The 15846-nt window shown below is 39.7% G+C and overlaps 1 protein-coding gene across 2 annotated transcripts in view; it reads left to right on the forward strand.

Annotated features, from left to right (window-relative positions):
• The window catches only part of dhx38 (DEAH (Asp-Glu-Ala-His) box polypeptide 38), a 14743-nt gene extending 233 nt beyond the window's left edge, over positions 1-14510 (forward strand). The window contains exons 1-27 of one of the 2 annotated variants that reach the window (XM_077518527.1): positions 1-298; positions 411-739; positions 954-1129; positions 1207-1353; positions 1671-1833; positions 2006-2124; positions 2227-2300; positions 2782-2937; positions 3015-3176; positions 3276-3383; positions 3519-3637; positions 3762-3899; positions 3989-4175; positions 4895-5080; positions 5173-5313; positions 5408-5518; positions 6347-6463; positions 6554-6661; positions 6729-6841; positions 6919-7127; positions 7928-8082; positions 8435-8590; positions 8798-8932; positions 9797-9922; positions 10021-10116; positions 11520-11638; positions 13726-14510. The exon at positions 1-298 is cut by the window's left edge and continues 233 nt beyond it. In XM_077518527.1, coding sequence (XP_077374653.1) covers positions 414-739; positions 954-1129; positions 1207-1353; positions 1671-1833; positions 2006-2124; positions 2227-2300; positions 2782-2937; positions 3015-3176; positions 3276-3383; positions 3519-3637; positions 3762-3899; positions 3989-4175; positions 4895-5080; positions 5173-5313; positions 5408-5518; positions 6347-6463; positions 6554-6661; positions 6729-6841; positions 6919-7127; positions 7928-8082; positions 8435-8590; positions 8798-8932; positions 9797-9922; positions 10021-10116; positions 11520-11638; positions 13726-13807 — 3729 coding nt within the window. In that variant the 5' untranslated portion in view covers positions 1-298; positions 411-413 and the 3' untranslated portion in view covers positions 13808-14510. Of the gene's footprint in view, positions 299-410; positions 740-950; positions 1130-1206; positions 1354-1670; positions 1834-2005; positions 2125-2226; positions 2301-2781; positions 2938-3014; positions 3177-3275; positions 3384-3518; positions 3638-3761; positions 3900-3988; positions 4176-4894; positions 5081-5172; positions 5314-5407; positions 5519-6346; positions 6464-6553; positions 6662-6728; positions 6842-6918; positions 7128-7927; positions 8083-8434; positions 8591-8797; positions 8933-9796; positions 9923-10020; positions 10117-11519; positions 11639-13725 lie in introns of both variants that reach the window. The other variant, XM_077518526.1, reaches the window with a different exon arrangement.
• The last annotated feature ends 1336 nt before the right edge of the window (positions 14511-15846 follow it).

The raw sequence follows: 15846 nt of genomic DNA on the forward strand, positions 1-15846 counted from the left end.
CAGCGGGGGCAGCAGTGCACTAAACGTGCCCAGTCTGCCCACATTCTAGCAGCTGAAGAAGAAGGGATAGCAATGGCGGCTCCCTTGTCTGTAAACAGTTACGTTCGGTTGATGAACGTGCTGTCATAATTGTTGATCTCGCAGTCACCACGCGGGTTTGTTTAGCCCCAGTTACCCTCCTAATTTTATGGGTGAGTTACATGAAGCCGCAAAGAATCGCGCTTTGAGCATTTTGACGTTCTTCCCTGTCAGGGCAGGTAGCTAACCAGCTAGGAGGTACAGTATTCGCCACGCTTTGGTAAGTTTCATGTTGGACCGCTGTCATTAACTATATAAATTAAAATGTCATATATAATTGAACGTAGACTATACAGTACGCATTACTTTTTATAAACATATTTTTCTCACAGATAATGGATGACGATGATTCAATGCATAGATTGGAGGGGACTGATTCAAAAGTCCAAGTTGGAGGACTGATAGTAAAAAAGCAGAGCGCCGCTGCAGAGCATCATGTTTTCCGTGCTCCTACCCCACGCACCTCTCTGTTGGGCTTGGATCTGCTGGCGGCCCAGAAAAGGAAAGAGCGAGAGAATAAGGAACAAGGTGACGCCAGTGGTGAGGACGGAGCCAGAAAAAAATCCAAAGTTTCCTCATACAAGGACTGGGAGGAGAGCAAAAGTGATTCTGGCTCTGATGATGAAGATGATGAGAAGAATGGACAGGATAAAAAAGAGAAGTAAGTGCTTTACACACAGCACATACCGACATTGTTAGACATGAGATCCTTTGTGTCAGTGATTTCAATGAAGGAATTGTCACCTTGTATAACATGGTTATTCTTGTGAGAATTTCACAATTTGAAATGTGCAAAATAATCATTTGGAAAACTTTGAACATCAAACCTGTAGATGATTGTATCAGTAATCTTTTTCTTTTCACCACACCAGCAGGAAGTACCGTTCCAGTGGTTCAGAGACACCTTCGAGTCCCGGAGGAGTCAGCGAAGAGTTCCGTCGCCGACACGAGCAGAGAGAAAAAGACAGACGAGAGCAAGGCGTCTACATTTCCTCCAAAGATGACAGGAACCGAGATAAAGATAAGGGGAGAGATCGACGAAGTGAAAGAGGTGATTTCAAAGAGATGTATTGTTTTTGTATCTGATTCTCAGCTAGCTGTGATGCTAACCTTCCTTTTTCTCCCAAGATACCCGAGTGGGCAGCTCCAGCAGCCGCTCTGAGCGTTCGCACCGCAGCGAGCGTAGTGAGCGCTCACACAGAGATGGCTGGTCGGATCGCATCAGTCGAGGTAGCAGGCGGGATGAACCACAAACGCCACAACAGCGTCCGAGAGGTACTACCCACCCCCCCCACCCCATTTTTCACACTTGTTGTGTGCAAAATTGTAGAAATACATATAATTATGGAAAGCTATATGAGCATTCATTTGACTTTGATGTCCATCTGGCTGTTACGTATCACAGTGTCAACAGTAATACTGGTGTATTTTTTTTTTGATACAGTAGAAAAATGCAGTACGCCACCCCAGTTTTGAGTTTCCAGTTATTGGCTTATAGATTCTATTCATAAGCTAAAATGACTAAACTGATAAGCGTCCTTATTATAAACTACATACTAAAAGCAAAATGATGCATTTTTTTTAAAAAACAGATGGTTCTACACCTTCTCGCTCCAACTGGGAAGAAGATGACAGTGGTTATGCTAGCACACGCCATTCCCAATGGGAGTCTCCCTCCCCTGCACCCTCTGCAAGAGAATCAGACCGCTCAGAGCGGAGTCGGCACACTGGTCGGGAGAGCGAGAGAAGAGACAAGTGAGCAGTTAATTTTAAAAGTGAAATATACAATGACTTCAGCAAGTGCCATCTTAAAAATATATTTGATGTGGTGGTCATGATACATTTTGTGACATTATAACACTTGGGTTAGGATAATTATGACATGATGCCTAAATCTTTTGCGTTGTTATCCCTGCTGTGACTCCAGGTCAGTGAGAGGCCGTTACACTGACGACACGCCCCTCCCCACCCCATCCTACAAGTACAACGAGTGGGCCAATGACAGAAAGCATTTAGGTTCCACACCTCGTTTATCCCAAGGAAAAGGTAACAAATATCCACACCCTAATATCATTAAAATGCAATATTATGGTAAATGTGTCTTCCAAACCAATTTTAACTAGAGATTCCTTACTTTGATGTTTGTAGGTAAAAAGGACGGTGGGACTGGAATTTCGTTTGACAATGAGGACGAAAAAGAGCAGTGGGAAGAAGATCAGAAGGTTGTTTTAAGGATGTTATCATTATTAGGGATGCACGGATACCATTAATTACATTTGATTATGTAACAATACCAAGTATTGGCATTTAATAATGCAATTTTGTCTTGCAGTTGTGGTGAAAATGTGTTTTATTATAATCAAATAACATTTTTCAAAAATAAAATTTTTTCTTGAACATGGCCAAATCACTTATAACACTTTTTCGAGTAAGAACTTGTTACTGATCTTGTAACAGTCTTGCCTTAGAATCTAACACAAGGCATTTTAGTTCTAATATACAATTGAATAAAATAAAACTTAAGGAATGAAGTGATGCATCATCACACAATTTCCTCATGGCTGTCAGGCTTGTGAAGTGGTATTGGTGCCGTAGTATCAGAGCATTGTTTATGCGTATGAGTACAGCCGTACATTATCATTGCATCGCTAATCTGTAAATTTCCTTTTCTATCTCTAATTCTAATTCATCCACTTTTTGCAGCAAGCTGACAGAGACTGGTACATGATGGACGAAGGCTATGATGAGTTCCACAACCCTTTCACTTCCACATCTGATGATTATGTCAAGAAGAGAGAGCAGATTCTTCAGAAGCAGACTCAGAAACGAATATCCGCCCAGAAACGTCAAATCAATGAGGTTTCTTAACACTCGTGCACTGTGCGTCTGTATATTTTGCTCTGTCTTGCTAACAGGTTATGTTTCTCTGTTCATAGGACAATGAGCGATGGGAGACCAACCGAATGTTGACAAGTGGCGTGGTGCAGAGGTTGGAAGTGGACGAAGACTTTGAGGAGGACAATGCTACGAAGGTTCACTTACTGGTTCACAATTTGGTCCCTCCCTTCCTGGATGGAAGAATAGTGTTCACCAAACAGGTAAAGCAAGATTAGTGTAGCTGCACAATTTGAAAACCAGCTACTTATTGAAACTTTTTGGCTTCAATGTGCGTGTTTGTGTTTGACATGTCATCACAGCCAGAACCCATCATCCCTGTGAAAGATGCCACCTCTGACTTAGCCATTATCTCCCGCAAGGGCAGTCAGCTGGTTCGTAAACACCGTGAGCAGAAAGAACGCAAAAAGGTAACCTGCTAACAAAGATTTTAAGGCTAGAATGCGGGCGTTATTGTATTGTTTGCTTATTTATTATAATGAAGACGATCATGTGTGTGAGAAGATGTTTTTAATCAGCATCATAATATTTAAATACGCTTTCAGGCACAGCACAAACATTGGGAACTGGCCGGCACTAAGCTGGGGGACATCATGGGCATCCAGAAGAAAGAAGACGATGCTGGAGGCCAAGAGGTTGGCGAGGATGGCAAAGTAGACTACAAGTGGGTCTTTCTGGCTCTTTTCGGCATTCCAGGGACCATGTTTTTCTTGCAGAATCGTGATCTCCATTTATTCAACCAGTTGTATTCATTTCAATAAGATCTTCTTTTTGGTTGACATTTGTAGGGCAGAGCAAAAGTTCGCAGATCACATGAAAGAAAAGAGCGTGGCCAGCAGCGAGTTTGCCAAGAAAAAAAGCATTCTGGAGCAGAGACAGTACCTGCCTATCTTTGCTGTGAGGCAGCAGCTTCTGAACATCATAAGGTGAACACACATTCACAGACACTTTATTTATTGATTCAATTCTTCTACTGAAGTTAGATGACCAAGTATTTTTGTTCTGATCCCCACAGGGACAACAGCATTGTGATTGTTGTTGGCGAAACTGGCAGTGGGAAAACCACTCAGCTGACTCAATACCTCCATGAGGATGGCTACACCAGCTACGGCATGGTGGGCTGTACTCAGCCCCGCAGAGTGGCCGCCATGAGTGTGGCCAAGAGGGTCAGCGAGGAGATTGGCACCAACCTAGGAGAAGAGGTGATGGCAAACTAGGCTAACTGGCTGGCATTTCTGTGACGTGTACACCCTGTTGACTTTGAGGTGTGGATAGAAAGCTTGACATATTTTCCCCCTACCATTATTAACTTGGATAAATGGAGTTGCTTCAGCTAACCTGACCTCCCACCCAAAGTCAGCTATGATGGGCTTTTTCTCACCTACTACCGGAATAGGGATAATGAGGAAAAACAGTATGGAAAATGGCATTTAATGTTTCATAAGCAAGAGAACACTGCCACCTAGTGGAATAAGCCAGAAATACTCAAGGTATTTTTTATTTAAATTTGTCATTAAAAGCATTATAGTCATTATAATTCCTTCAGGGGAAATACATTGTGCACTCTGGTGTATATTTTGAGTTGCACACCACATAGAGAACGTGATCACATACATGCAAGCATGCAAAGAGGTCAAACAATTAGCTGTCATCGTTTTGACAGCTATTCTTCCTGGGGGTCCAGTCCTGCACCTCATAACCTGGGGAGGGGAGAGGTGGCTTTGGTGCCCAGCAGGACTAGAATAGTCACCCTCCTGCTCTAAAGCTAAACTCCAAAGAAAATGAACTACTGAAACTGTATATAAATACTACATTGTAATATAACAATACCATGTGCATTTATGGATTTATTTTTTTAATTGTGTATGTGTGTTATAGCAAATTTAAACCTATAGAAAAATGGTTCTTTTGTATCCCGCAGGTGGGCTATGCAATTCGTTTTGAGGACTGCACGTGTGAGAAAACGATGATCAAGTACATGACGGATGGTATCCTGCTCAGAGAGTCACTGAGGGAGTCGGACCTGGACCACTACAGCGCGGTTATCATGGACGAGGCTCATGAACGTTCATTGAACACTGATGTGCTGTTTGGTCTGCTCCGTGAGGTTCGTTCCTTTGTCCCACGCTTACTTGGTTTTCAACACATGAATAAGTCATGATTCATTTCTTTTCTCCTTTCTTTTCTCTTTCCTACCAGGTTGTTTCTCGTCGTACAGACTTGAAACTCATCGTTACATCAGCAACAATGGACTCGGACAAATTTGCAGCATTTTTCGGCAACGTACCTATATTCCACATTCCAGGAAGAACATTTCCAGTGGACATTTTGTTTAGCAAGGTATGCATGTTTTTTGAATTTCGCCTTTGTTCTATAAAATATGCAATAATGATTGATTGACATGTTTTTGTGATTTTTGATTTGTGCTGTTTAGACTCCCCAGGAGGATTATGTGGAGGCAGCAGTGAAACAGGCCCTGCAGATCCACCTCAGTGGATTGGTTGGCGACATCCTCATCTTCATGCCGGGTCAGGAGGATATTGAGGTGAGAGACAAGGCAATATTAAGGTGCATCTAAAAAAAAAATGTATTACAATATTGTGGATAACTAGACTAAGTGCAATTTCTGGAGAAATTGCGTGGGAATGCTTAAAGCTGAATGCTAATAGATGAATGCTAAGATTTGAATGCATGTGGAATGCTTATGAAGCCAATTGAGAGATAAATTATGAAATTATAACCTCCTAGTTACTGGACAATGTGCTTTACCAACTGTGCCATTGAACAGTATCAGACACCTGGTAATGATGATAAGTTATATGTAGGGAAATGGGCGTCGAAAGTGACACTTAGAAAAAGTTCAATGTCTGTCTCATTGAAAATGAGCGGGGAAAGGTTTATATTAAATGTGAAATTGTGCAAATACTGTAAGTAATGTGAAATCAGACGATATATACCCCGGGAGGCGTGAATTTTTTTAAGCTAGTTGAAATTTGAACAATGTAAATCGGAAATATTATGTGGGAGTTGTTACGCGGCAAAAAAGTGTGGAGAATAAAAATCACAATAACATGTGGGAATGCTTCAGCATTCCCACAACTGTTTATTCTAATAGTTTAGATCAAAAAGGGAATATTATGTACTAGTACTATTTCAGGATTGTTTTTGTCATAATTTTGATGCTCCAGAATGCTCCATCTCAAGAAAATAGAACATCATGTAAAGAACAACAAACATGTAACTCTGTATTGAAAAAGTACAATTTGTAAAGGCAGAATTTTCCATACACCTGTATTGGATCATGTGTACCTAATATTAGGGCCACTAATTGTAAGTTGTGTTATATAGTAATGTATACCTGTTGTGCTTGTAGGTAACATCAGATCAGATTGTGGAGCGACTGGAAGAGTTGGATAATGCTCCTGCTCTGGCTGTGCTACCCATTTACTCCCAGCTGCCCTCTGACCTGCAGGCCAAAATTTTCCAGAAGGTTTTGTTTTCATTTTTTTCTCATGTCTTGATGCATTGGAGACTAGTGATTAAACATGGTCCCCACCATTATTTTTTTTCAATCTCTCAGGCCCCAGATGGTGTTCGGAAATGTATCGTTGCTACAAACATAGCAGAGACATCCCTCACTGTGGATGGTATCATGTTTGTTGTGGATGCTGGATACTGCAAACTTAAGGTATAACTATATTTCAAAGCAGTATTCCTATGATGTAATAACTCTTGTTTTATGCATCTATGAGCAGGTGTTCAATCCTCGCATTGGAATGGATGCTCTGCAAGTATATCCCATCAGCCAGGCAAATGCGAATCAGCGTGCGGGTAGAGCTGGTCGTACAGGACCAGGGCAGTGTTACAGGTATTGTATTCCCCCCCTACTGAAAAGTTGTGATTAGGATTTGTTAATAATATATTCAACCATGTCTTTGCACCCAGGCTCTACACTCAGAGTGCTTATAAGAATGAGATGCTGACCACCACCATACCAGAGATTCAGAGGACCAACCTGGCCAATGTGGTTCTGTTGCTGAAGTCGCTGGGTGTTCAGGATTTACTCCTTTTCCACTTTATGGACCCGCCGCCCGAAGACAACATGCTCAACTCCATGTACCAGCTTTGGATCCTGGGAGCGCTCGACAACACTGGTGCGTGAAACGGGCTGTGGGGTTGGTGTTGCCTAGGTTAATGTTCTTAATTGAAAAAAGGTGACGAAAGAGAGTTAGTGGCATCTAGTGGTGACTTTCCAGATTACCTCCAACAAATGTGTTCCTCAAATTTTTCCAATTTGTGTCCTGTCCATCCTTTTTTTTTTGTATCCTGAATTTTTATTTTTATTATTATTATTTTTTTATTTTTATTTTTTGTATCCTGAAATTTTAACGATGTCTTGGTTTACAGTTTTAGATGTTTTAGAGTGACCAGTGACCTGCACATGCCTCACACTGGGCTAAATGTCCTCAATTTTCAGAACAAAATGAGGTGCTGTAACTGTACTATTCATTTTGTCATGCCTTTCTGGATGAGCTATTAATTTCCTGGTAACCGATCCAATGTTTGATTCAACCGGTCGGGCCTCACTTCTGTTTCATCCTCAGCCGCATTCCAAGGATTTAGGGATTTGGGGATAAGGAGGGACTTTTGATGATTCCCTGTATGGTGTGTTAACAGCAGATTATCTCTGATTAAGTTTTACCTGCCCTAAACTGGCTGCTCTGCTTCTCCCTCAGTGTAAGCTTCTTAGACTGTCGTCTAATCATTCAAATCAGAGCTGGCAAAGTTTTTTGATCTTGTACACTGACAGAAAAATAAGTGTCTTTATGCTGGCTTCTCCTCATGCTAGCAGGCATTTGATGGAAAAGAAGCTTATAAGTCATCTTCTTATACATGCTCACATGTCATACACTTAATTATTCTTTATGTATGACATAATAACTTGTGCTTTCAGGTTCTTTGACCCCGACAGGCCGAATGATGGTGGAGTTTCCCCTCGATCCGGCGCTGTCCAAGATGCTAATTGTGTCGTGCGACATGGGCTGCAGTGCCGACATCCTCATCATCGTTTCCATGCTGTCTGTGCCGGCCATCTTTTACAGACCGAAGGTTTGACGTTTGATGCTGTTGCACAAATCGATATTATTGCTCTGTCCTCTCGTCATCTTCTATTTTTACTCATTATTCACCATATATGCACTGAAAATAAATTAAGTAGCAATGATGTCATGGCCTCAAAGCATTTAATGAATTGCGCTGATGTCATCATACTTCCAAACAACTAGGATGCATATTTGTTAGTGACATTCATCCAGAATTTCATCTTTTATAATAATTGTATTGTTTTGAATTACATTAATTGGATGGGTTTTTTTATTCATCTAAAGCAATTTAACCAAATACAGGAGACTCCTTAATAATATATGAATTGTTGCATATGCATTTGTTTGTGTATCTGCAGGGCCGTGAGGAGGAGAGCGACCAGGTCAGGGAGAAGTTCTCCGTGCCGGAGAGTGACCACCTGACCTACCTTAACGTCTACACGCAGTGGAAAAACAACAATTACTCCAGCATCTGGTGCAACGATCACTTCATTCACACCAAGGCCATGCGCAAGGTGAATGGGGGCACACTGACCTCACATGCTAATATGATGTGCGGAAGTTTCATCATTTACTACTTCCTCAAAAAGAGCTGCCATTATAGCCTCTAACTTTAAGGCTAGATGAACATGTCAGTTGTTTAAAAATTAATGTTTTGTATAAGGTTGACGGAACAATTCTATGAAGTATGCTAAAGTGAATTATATCATGTGGTGTGCCAGGTGCGTGAGGTGCGCTCTCAGTTAAAAGACATCATGGTGCAGCAGAGGATGAACTTAATGTCGTGTGGTTCAGACTGGGACATCATCAGGAAGTGCATCTGTGCCGCTTACTTCCACCAGGCTGCCAAGCTCAAGGTATTGCTCTTGTTTTCTCCAGAGGTAATGTATCACATGTATGTAGTAGTGGCATGTTTACAGCCACATAATGATGGTGATAAAACATTTAATGAAAAGCTTTAAGGTCTGAGGGAGTTGAAAACTTTGCACATTCTTAATCTAAGGCAGGGGTGTCAAACTCATGTTAGCTCACGGGCCGCATGGAGGAAAATATATTACCAAGTGGGCCGCATTGGTAAAATAACGGTAGATAACTTAAAAAACGATTGCCGCCAATTATACGCAGATTTTTGCTATTTGTGTGCCAGGCCTAAATTACGGAGCTCAACTGTCATCATATTGTTCCAAGAAATAACACAAATGCGAATGGCACGTGGCTAGACTTGCGCCTGTATGAGTTCCGGACGTGTTAAATCTACCTGCTTTGCATATATTATATATACATACATATTATTCCCGGAATGCATTGTGTGGCAAGTTAATGACATTATAAGGACGTTAATCCTTGTCATATCTCCAAGTATTTGTGTAATTTGTGTAATATTTAACACATTTATGTCGGTCTATGATTTAAACTAATAATAATAATAATAATAATAATAATAATAATAATAATAATAATAATAATTAAACAAACCATAACTTTAAGTTGTGTGTAAAATAATGACATCCAGGACCATTCCCCCGTACAAGTTGCATTGCTCATCTGAGGACTGCTTGTGAACGTACAAATTTATTATGTTTTGAATGTGGACGGCTGATTAATTAGTCCGACTTAAAATTTTATTTCATTTTTTTCCTTTACAAAATCATCTCGTGGGCCTGATCCGGCCCGCGGGCCTCATGTTTGACACCACTGATCTAAGGCATGTTTGTTCCCAGGGCATTGGTGAATATGTGAACGTGAGGACAGGCATGCCGTGTCACCTTCACCCAACCAGCTCTCTGTTTGGTATGGGATACACTCCCGACTACATCATCTACCATGAGCTTGTCATGACTACCAAGGTGAAACCGCAGAACAACGCAACAATCACTGGCATGGATGAAAAGCCTTTCTCATTGCTGCTGTTTTTTTTTTTGTTTTTTTTTGTTTTGTCTTGTAGGAGTACATGCAGTGCGTAACTGCAGTGGATGGCGAGTGGCTGGCAGAGCTGGGGCCCATGTTTTATAGCATCAAACACGCTGGGAGAAGCAGACAGGTAAGGTTTTGTAACTGGCTCTGATTTGTCAATCATATGTTAGCGCTAGCCACGTTCACGTTCATACATCGTGTAAGTTGCTTGGAAAATCTTTATAAAAAAAAAAAACCCTCAAATTATATTTACTTATTTATTATACCTATATTAATTATATATTTTTTAAGGGTGTCAGGTGATTAAAATTTTTAATCAGAATTAATCGCATGACTTCAATAGCTAAATCATAATTAATCGCAAATTTTATCTGTTCTAAATATACATTAAAATGTACAATGTATTTTTTTAAGTTTTCATACTCTTAACATAAAAGTGGAAAAAGTTAAACTAATACAAATATGGCTGCATCTTTTAGTCATTGATACAGTAATTTCATAATACTTCATAAAATTGAAAAAGATCTACTGTACTTTAAAAACGAGTGTGATATTGATTTGTGTTATTTATCTGCCACTAGATGGTATAATTGCAATTGTAAGACGGTGACAGCTCAGTGCATTTTTATTTTCATTCATCTTTAACATGAAGTAACTTTTGAAATTCTGCACATTTTTAAAATTGTAAAATACAAATTGACTCCAGTCTCCACAAATATATGCATTATTATTGAATTTATTATTATTATCACTGCTAGATTTTGACATGTCTGCTGCATTGCGACTGGAATTCCCCCAGTATAGGCGTTCCAAGTAAGGGGCGGTCATTATTTTTAATCGCACGTTAAAAAAATTAGTGGTGTTAAAGGAAAATGAATTCAAAATGAATGCACTAATTTTGACACCCCTAATTTATTTCTATATTTAATTATTTACTATATCCTCCTGACTACCAGGAAAAAAAAATATTGTCCAATCATGTTTATTTTGATATTCCTCAATCTTTGTGAAGTAACTGGAGTACTACAAAAGAAGTTTTTGAAAAACAAAAAAGTTTTAATTTTTAAGCTGTGATATGTCCACTACAGAGGACATTTTTTTAAACTTAAATGCTAGGCTCAAATACAGTTAAAATTATTCAAACAATACTTTAATGTGTTCTTAAGAGTCTTGTAGAAAACATACAACATTTAAAGCCTAAATGTGTTCAATAAAAAGTGTTATACACTTACTTTTCCTCTTCCTTAAAAAGTGCTTGCACTGATGGAAGCCATTTTCTTTTATGATGCAAACAAAAGTAGCAAAGCCCCACCCCTACACATTTAGTATTGGAAAGCTCCGAATGTCCTCTATAGAGCACAAAAGGAATTAATTCAATCGTATGCACTGGGTGGGAGATATTCAGGTTTAAAAAGGTCCACTACAGAGGACAATTTTGAATTGCTGGTAGTCAGGAGGTTACTGAGCATCTTTTTATCCCCTCCGATCAATGCTCCCAATTGTTCCTCTTATGTCATGCATCGCCTTCAGGAAAACCGTCGGCGTGCCAAGGAGGAAATCAACAACATGGAGGAGGAGATGGTGTTGGCGGAGGAGCAACTCCGAAGCCGTCGCGAGGAGAATGAGAGGAAGAACGCCGGCAACGTCAAGTAAGTGGCCGACGCTTCCTCCTCAACAGTGGTTTCGCATGCCCCCCCTCGCACCCTCCCCACAACTCACCTCTCCATTCTTTATGCAGCGCACAGTAAGAAGCGTTTCATTTAGTTACCTCGCCGCCAGGCCATATCGCCGCCCCTCCCTCTTCTCCAACTCTCTCACTTTTCATGATGAGCTTTTCTCACCTCTCGTCCCCCCAGACGAGACAAAAAGAAATAATATTGACTCCTGGCTGACCCCCATTACTGCAGCAATTTAAATTGGGCTGCAGCACAGCGCAGAAAGCGGGGGAACCTTCATTTTCAAATTAGACCCCAAAATTAATTTCACACTCATTCCCGAGCTTTACAGAGAGAAATACGCTTTTAAAGACAGATTTAAAAACTAACTTTATTGTTAATTAATACGCCGGTTTATCTACATTTGTGTGAGCACGTGGGTGTGAAATCTGTGGAAAATAATCACACTGGCGGAAAAGGATTAGAATGAGACTTAGGCAGCAAGTGGGATGTGTGATAATGGCTGTGGTCTCGGCAGCCTTCATTGTGACCACCTCCTAATTCTTTGTACGCTTTCACCATCCGACTGCTGTTGCCCAGCACACTTCACATCAACTGGCTGAGTAACACACTGTTTTTGTTTTGGGTGTTCATGCCCACTAACAGAGGAAGTGGCCATATTTATCACCACTTGAGTTGAGTTCCTTAATCTGCTTTCCTAACATTCATTGAGCCAAGGCACTTTTTTTTTCTTTCTTTTTTAATACAATAAAAATCCCACTGCACACCATCAAGCAAAATTCAATATATTGAGGGTTTCCGTGGGTCATTAAAAAGCATTGAAAGACATTTAATGGATTTGGCTAAAATGAAGGCCTTAAATGGCATTAAAAAGCAAACATTACATTCAAAGTACTGGTAAATAGAGTTGATGTTCATGCTTTATTTTACATACAACTTATGCAATGGAGTCACTATATAATGCAATTTAGCAATAATAATTGTGATTAAAAAACAACAACAAAAAAAACGAAAAAAAACATGTATTTGTGGGGTCTGGTGACTAGTTGTAATTTACAATGAACAAAATGGTTGGGAGTTGCTTAATGTTACAAATACCAATACTGAATTTGAAAATAAAAATGTACTGTTCTTGTCACCAATGTCCAACATGAAACACTAATGCCACCTAGTGGCAGGAAATTATCTCAACACAAATAAATCTATTGACTCAATGTTTCATACTGCTTTTAACCGTTTGTCTTTTTAACTTTAAATAACTATTGTGAATTACTTACTATAGAATTGCTGTATCGATGAATTAAAATATACTATATTTGTATTTGGTAAACATATTTGTCCACTTATGTCAATTAAGAGTATGAAAAACTTGGAAAAATATGTTATTGCTAAAGTACATTTACAACAGATATAAAATGTGCGATTAATTTCCAATTAATTGCAAGCTAACTATGGAAAAAAATTGTAATCGACGTACAACCTTAATATATAAACAGCATATGCATATATGTGTGTGCATGTGTATATGAGTTGGCACCATCTGGTGGTCTCATAGTGCCAAGCAACTATGTTGAACTTTGGGGAAGAGTATTATTTAGAGAGGCCATAGCTGTGACTGATAGGGAAAAAGTGCTTTGCTGCTATCTTGTGGCATTTTTGGGGAATTACAACACTTTTTGGAATGTAGTCTATACATTTAAAGTATTTAGCCATGTAGTTGCACAATACTGAAATTGCGGGGGCAATCAATTTCAATGACATGCACTTTGGTAACAAATGTTTTTGTTCTCCTTATGGCTTTTGTCCTGTGCAATTCTATTAAAGTCTCATGAGAAGAGGCTCGTGTGTGAGCTTGTCAAGCGTCTGTGATTAAAGAAGATGGATGACGCTCTCAGAGTGAGGCTTCATCCACTCCTTCTTTCACCCTCATCGCTCCCTGATGGCATCATGCGATCATGTATCTTTCGCGGGCCAGTCTTGCAGTCATCTTCGCACCTCTTCCTCTTCTCGCTCATTGGTCGAGGCGCAAATACATAACTTCTGTCTTTCCTCCGCTTTAGGTCGGTGAGAATATGCACGCCGGGGAGACGAGAAGAGGCCCCCATGACACCCCGACGCACCCCTTCCCGATTTGGATTGTGAAGCATCTACTGGGAGGGGCCATATACGGCGTGGGCACACCGCAGCCATTTGTAGAAGCACCTGCAGTTCATGTATAGGCCACTAGGGAGAGAACTTGTATAAGGCAAGGTCCCCTTTCTTTCTTTCTTTTTCTTTTTTTTTTTTTTTTTAAAGAAAAGCTTCTTCAGTGAAAAATCCAGGATGGCTACAGTATGAGCTTACTGTATATTGACTAAAATAATTGTAAAAAGACAAAAAATAACATGTCCTTGTGGGCATTAGGGAGCCACATCCATTTAAATGTCTATTTGTCAGATGGTCTGATGATCGAGATTCTAGTCCTTGTTTTGACCACATCTTGTGTTGTCATAAAGAGCTCCTCCACATACTCAAGTATGATTCACATTGTACTTGTGGTCGCACTTGTATTGTCATGCAATGTGAAATAGCTTTGCAACACCTCCACATGAGATTAAGCGTCAACAATGTTATTTTCACACTCAAAAGTTGTTTTCCACATTATTTTTGTATGTTGTTGGTAATGTGACACGCAAACTCAATTTGTAGTGCTCCAGATGGCCTTTTGTAATCACGTCCCAGTGAAGGTCTTTTCTTCCTCTTTTTTTTTTTTTTTTTAATTGTTCTTTTTAACATGGACATTAACAGATGGATTTTCCATCGTTGATCGTTAAAGTGAAACAATAAATGTCGCTATTTTTTATAATCCAAGGTGGTTTGAGTTATCATAAGCGTCTGGTGTCTACATCAGGGAGGAGCCATTACACACCAATGACAATTTAAGTCTGAATGTGTTTTTGAAATGTGAGAGGAAGCCCACACAAGCACAGGGAGAACATACAAGATCAACATTTCTGATTCAAGGCCTTTTCACACTTCACTTGCTTTTTTTGGTGTTCACTACAGGCTGGGTGAAGGGACGGTGCTGCTATGCAAGATGGTCCATATTTGGAAGTGGTTGCATAAATGCATAAATGGTTTTACTTGTGGTTGGTATATTGCTGCTAGCATTCGGAAATCACTCCGCCAAATCCTGTCATAATTTGATGCATTGTCCGACAACACACGTTGTCATCATTGTGTTAGATTTGTGCCAGAATCGTGAGCACGAGATGTGAAATTTTGAGCAAAAAATTGTCTTGCATACAAGAATGTGTATTGTATGCACGCTTTTTTTTTTTCATTTTTTCTTTTTTTTTAAAAGCCGGACTCAAATTATTTTGCGTACAAGACAAGTTTGTCATTTTTTGTTTTCCCCCCCACGTACTCACTCAAAACGGTGCTCCTACCTTCTCACTCACGCTCAACTTTGCATCCCCCTTACAATCATTCAACATTGCATTCGTTACAATGTGTGTCAAAGTCAACCAATCCGGAGTTGGACAGAGTAAAATGTATTATCATGACAGTTGGACATTAGGGATGTAACCATAATGCAGTATCGTGATGTCGCGATATGAAAACTCCCACAATATCGTCGTCGTCATGTCACAATGTTAAAAGCAGCACATCTGTTGAGAAAGTCAGGTTGATTTTCATTTGTGCAGTTCCAGCACCCCCTGGTGGCTAGTTTTTTAGTGCAGTTTAATTTTGACCAGACCTGTTTTGGCCCTTCTATGTTTAAAATCCACAGTAATGGTCAGATGAAGGGGAGCATAATTTGCTTGTGAACAGAGTCAATATATGTAGGAACTCAATGTATATTTGCATTAACAACTATTAAGTGTTATTAGAGATTGTAGGTTGTTTCTATGCATTGCTGTTTGTACAAAAGCAGTTTTATGAGCTCATTTTTGTTTTACAATATTGTGACCTTTTTTTTTCTATATCACCAACCTCCCCACAATATCGTGATAATTAACATATTGTGACCTTCATATCGTGATATTGTATTGTGATGTTTGGATATCGTTTCATCCCTAATGCCATTTTAGTACAGTGGAATAGTGCCCGGGTCAGCCCATACTGGAAATTTGAGTGAAATTAATGAAAAAAAGACACATACAAATCACGAAAATACTGTACATTGAGAGAAAATAAAT

This window comes from Festucalex cinctus, chromosome 4 (assembly GCF_051991245.1).
Source record: "Festucalex cinctus isolate MCC-2025b chromosome 4, RoL_Fcin_1.0, whole genome shotgun sequence".
NCBI classification, from domain to species: domain Eukaryota; kingdom Metazoa; phylum Chordata; class Actinopteri; order Syngnathiformes; family Syngnathidae; genus Festucalex; species Festucalex cinctus.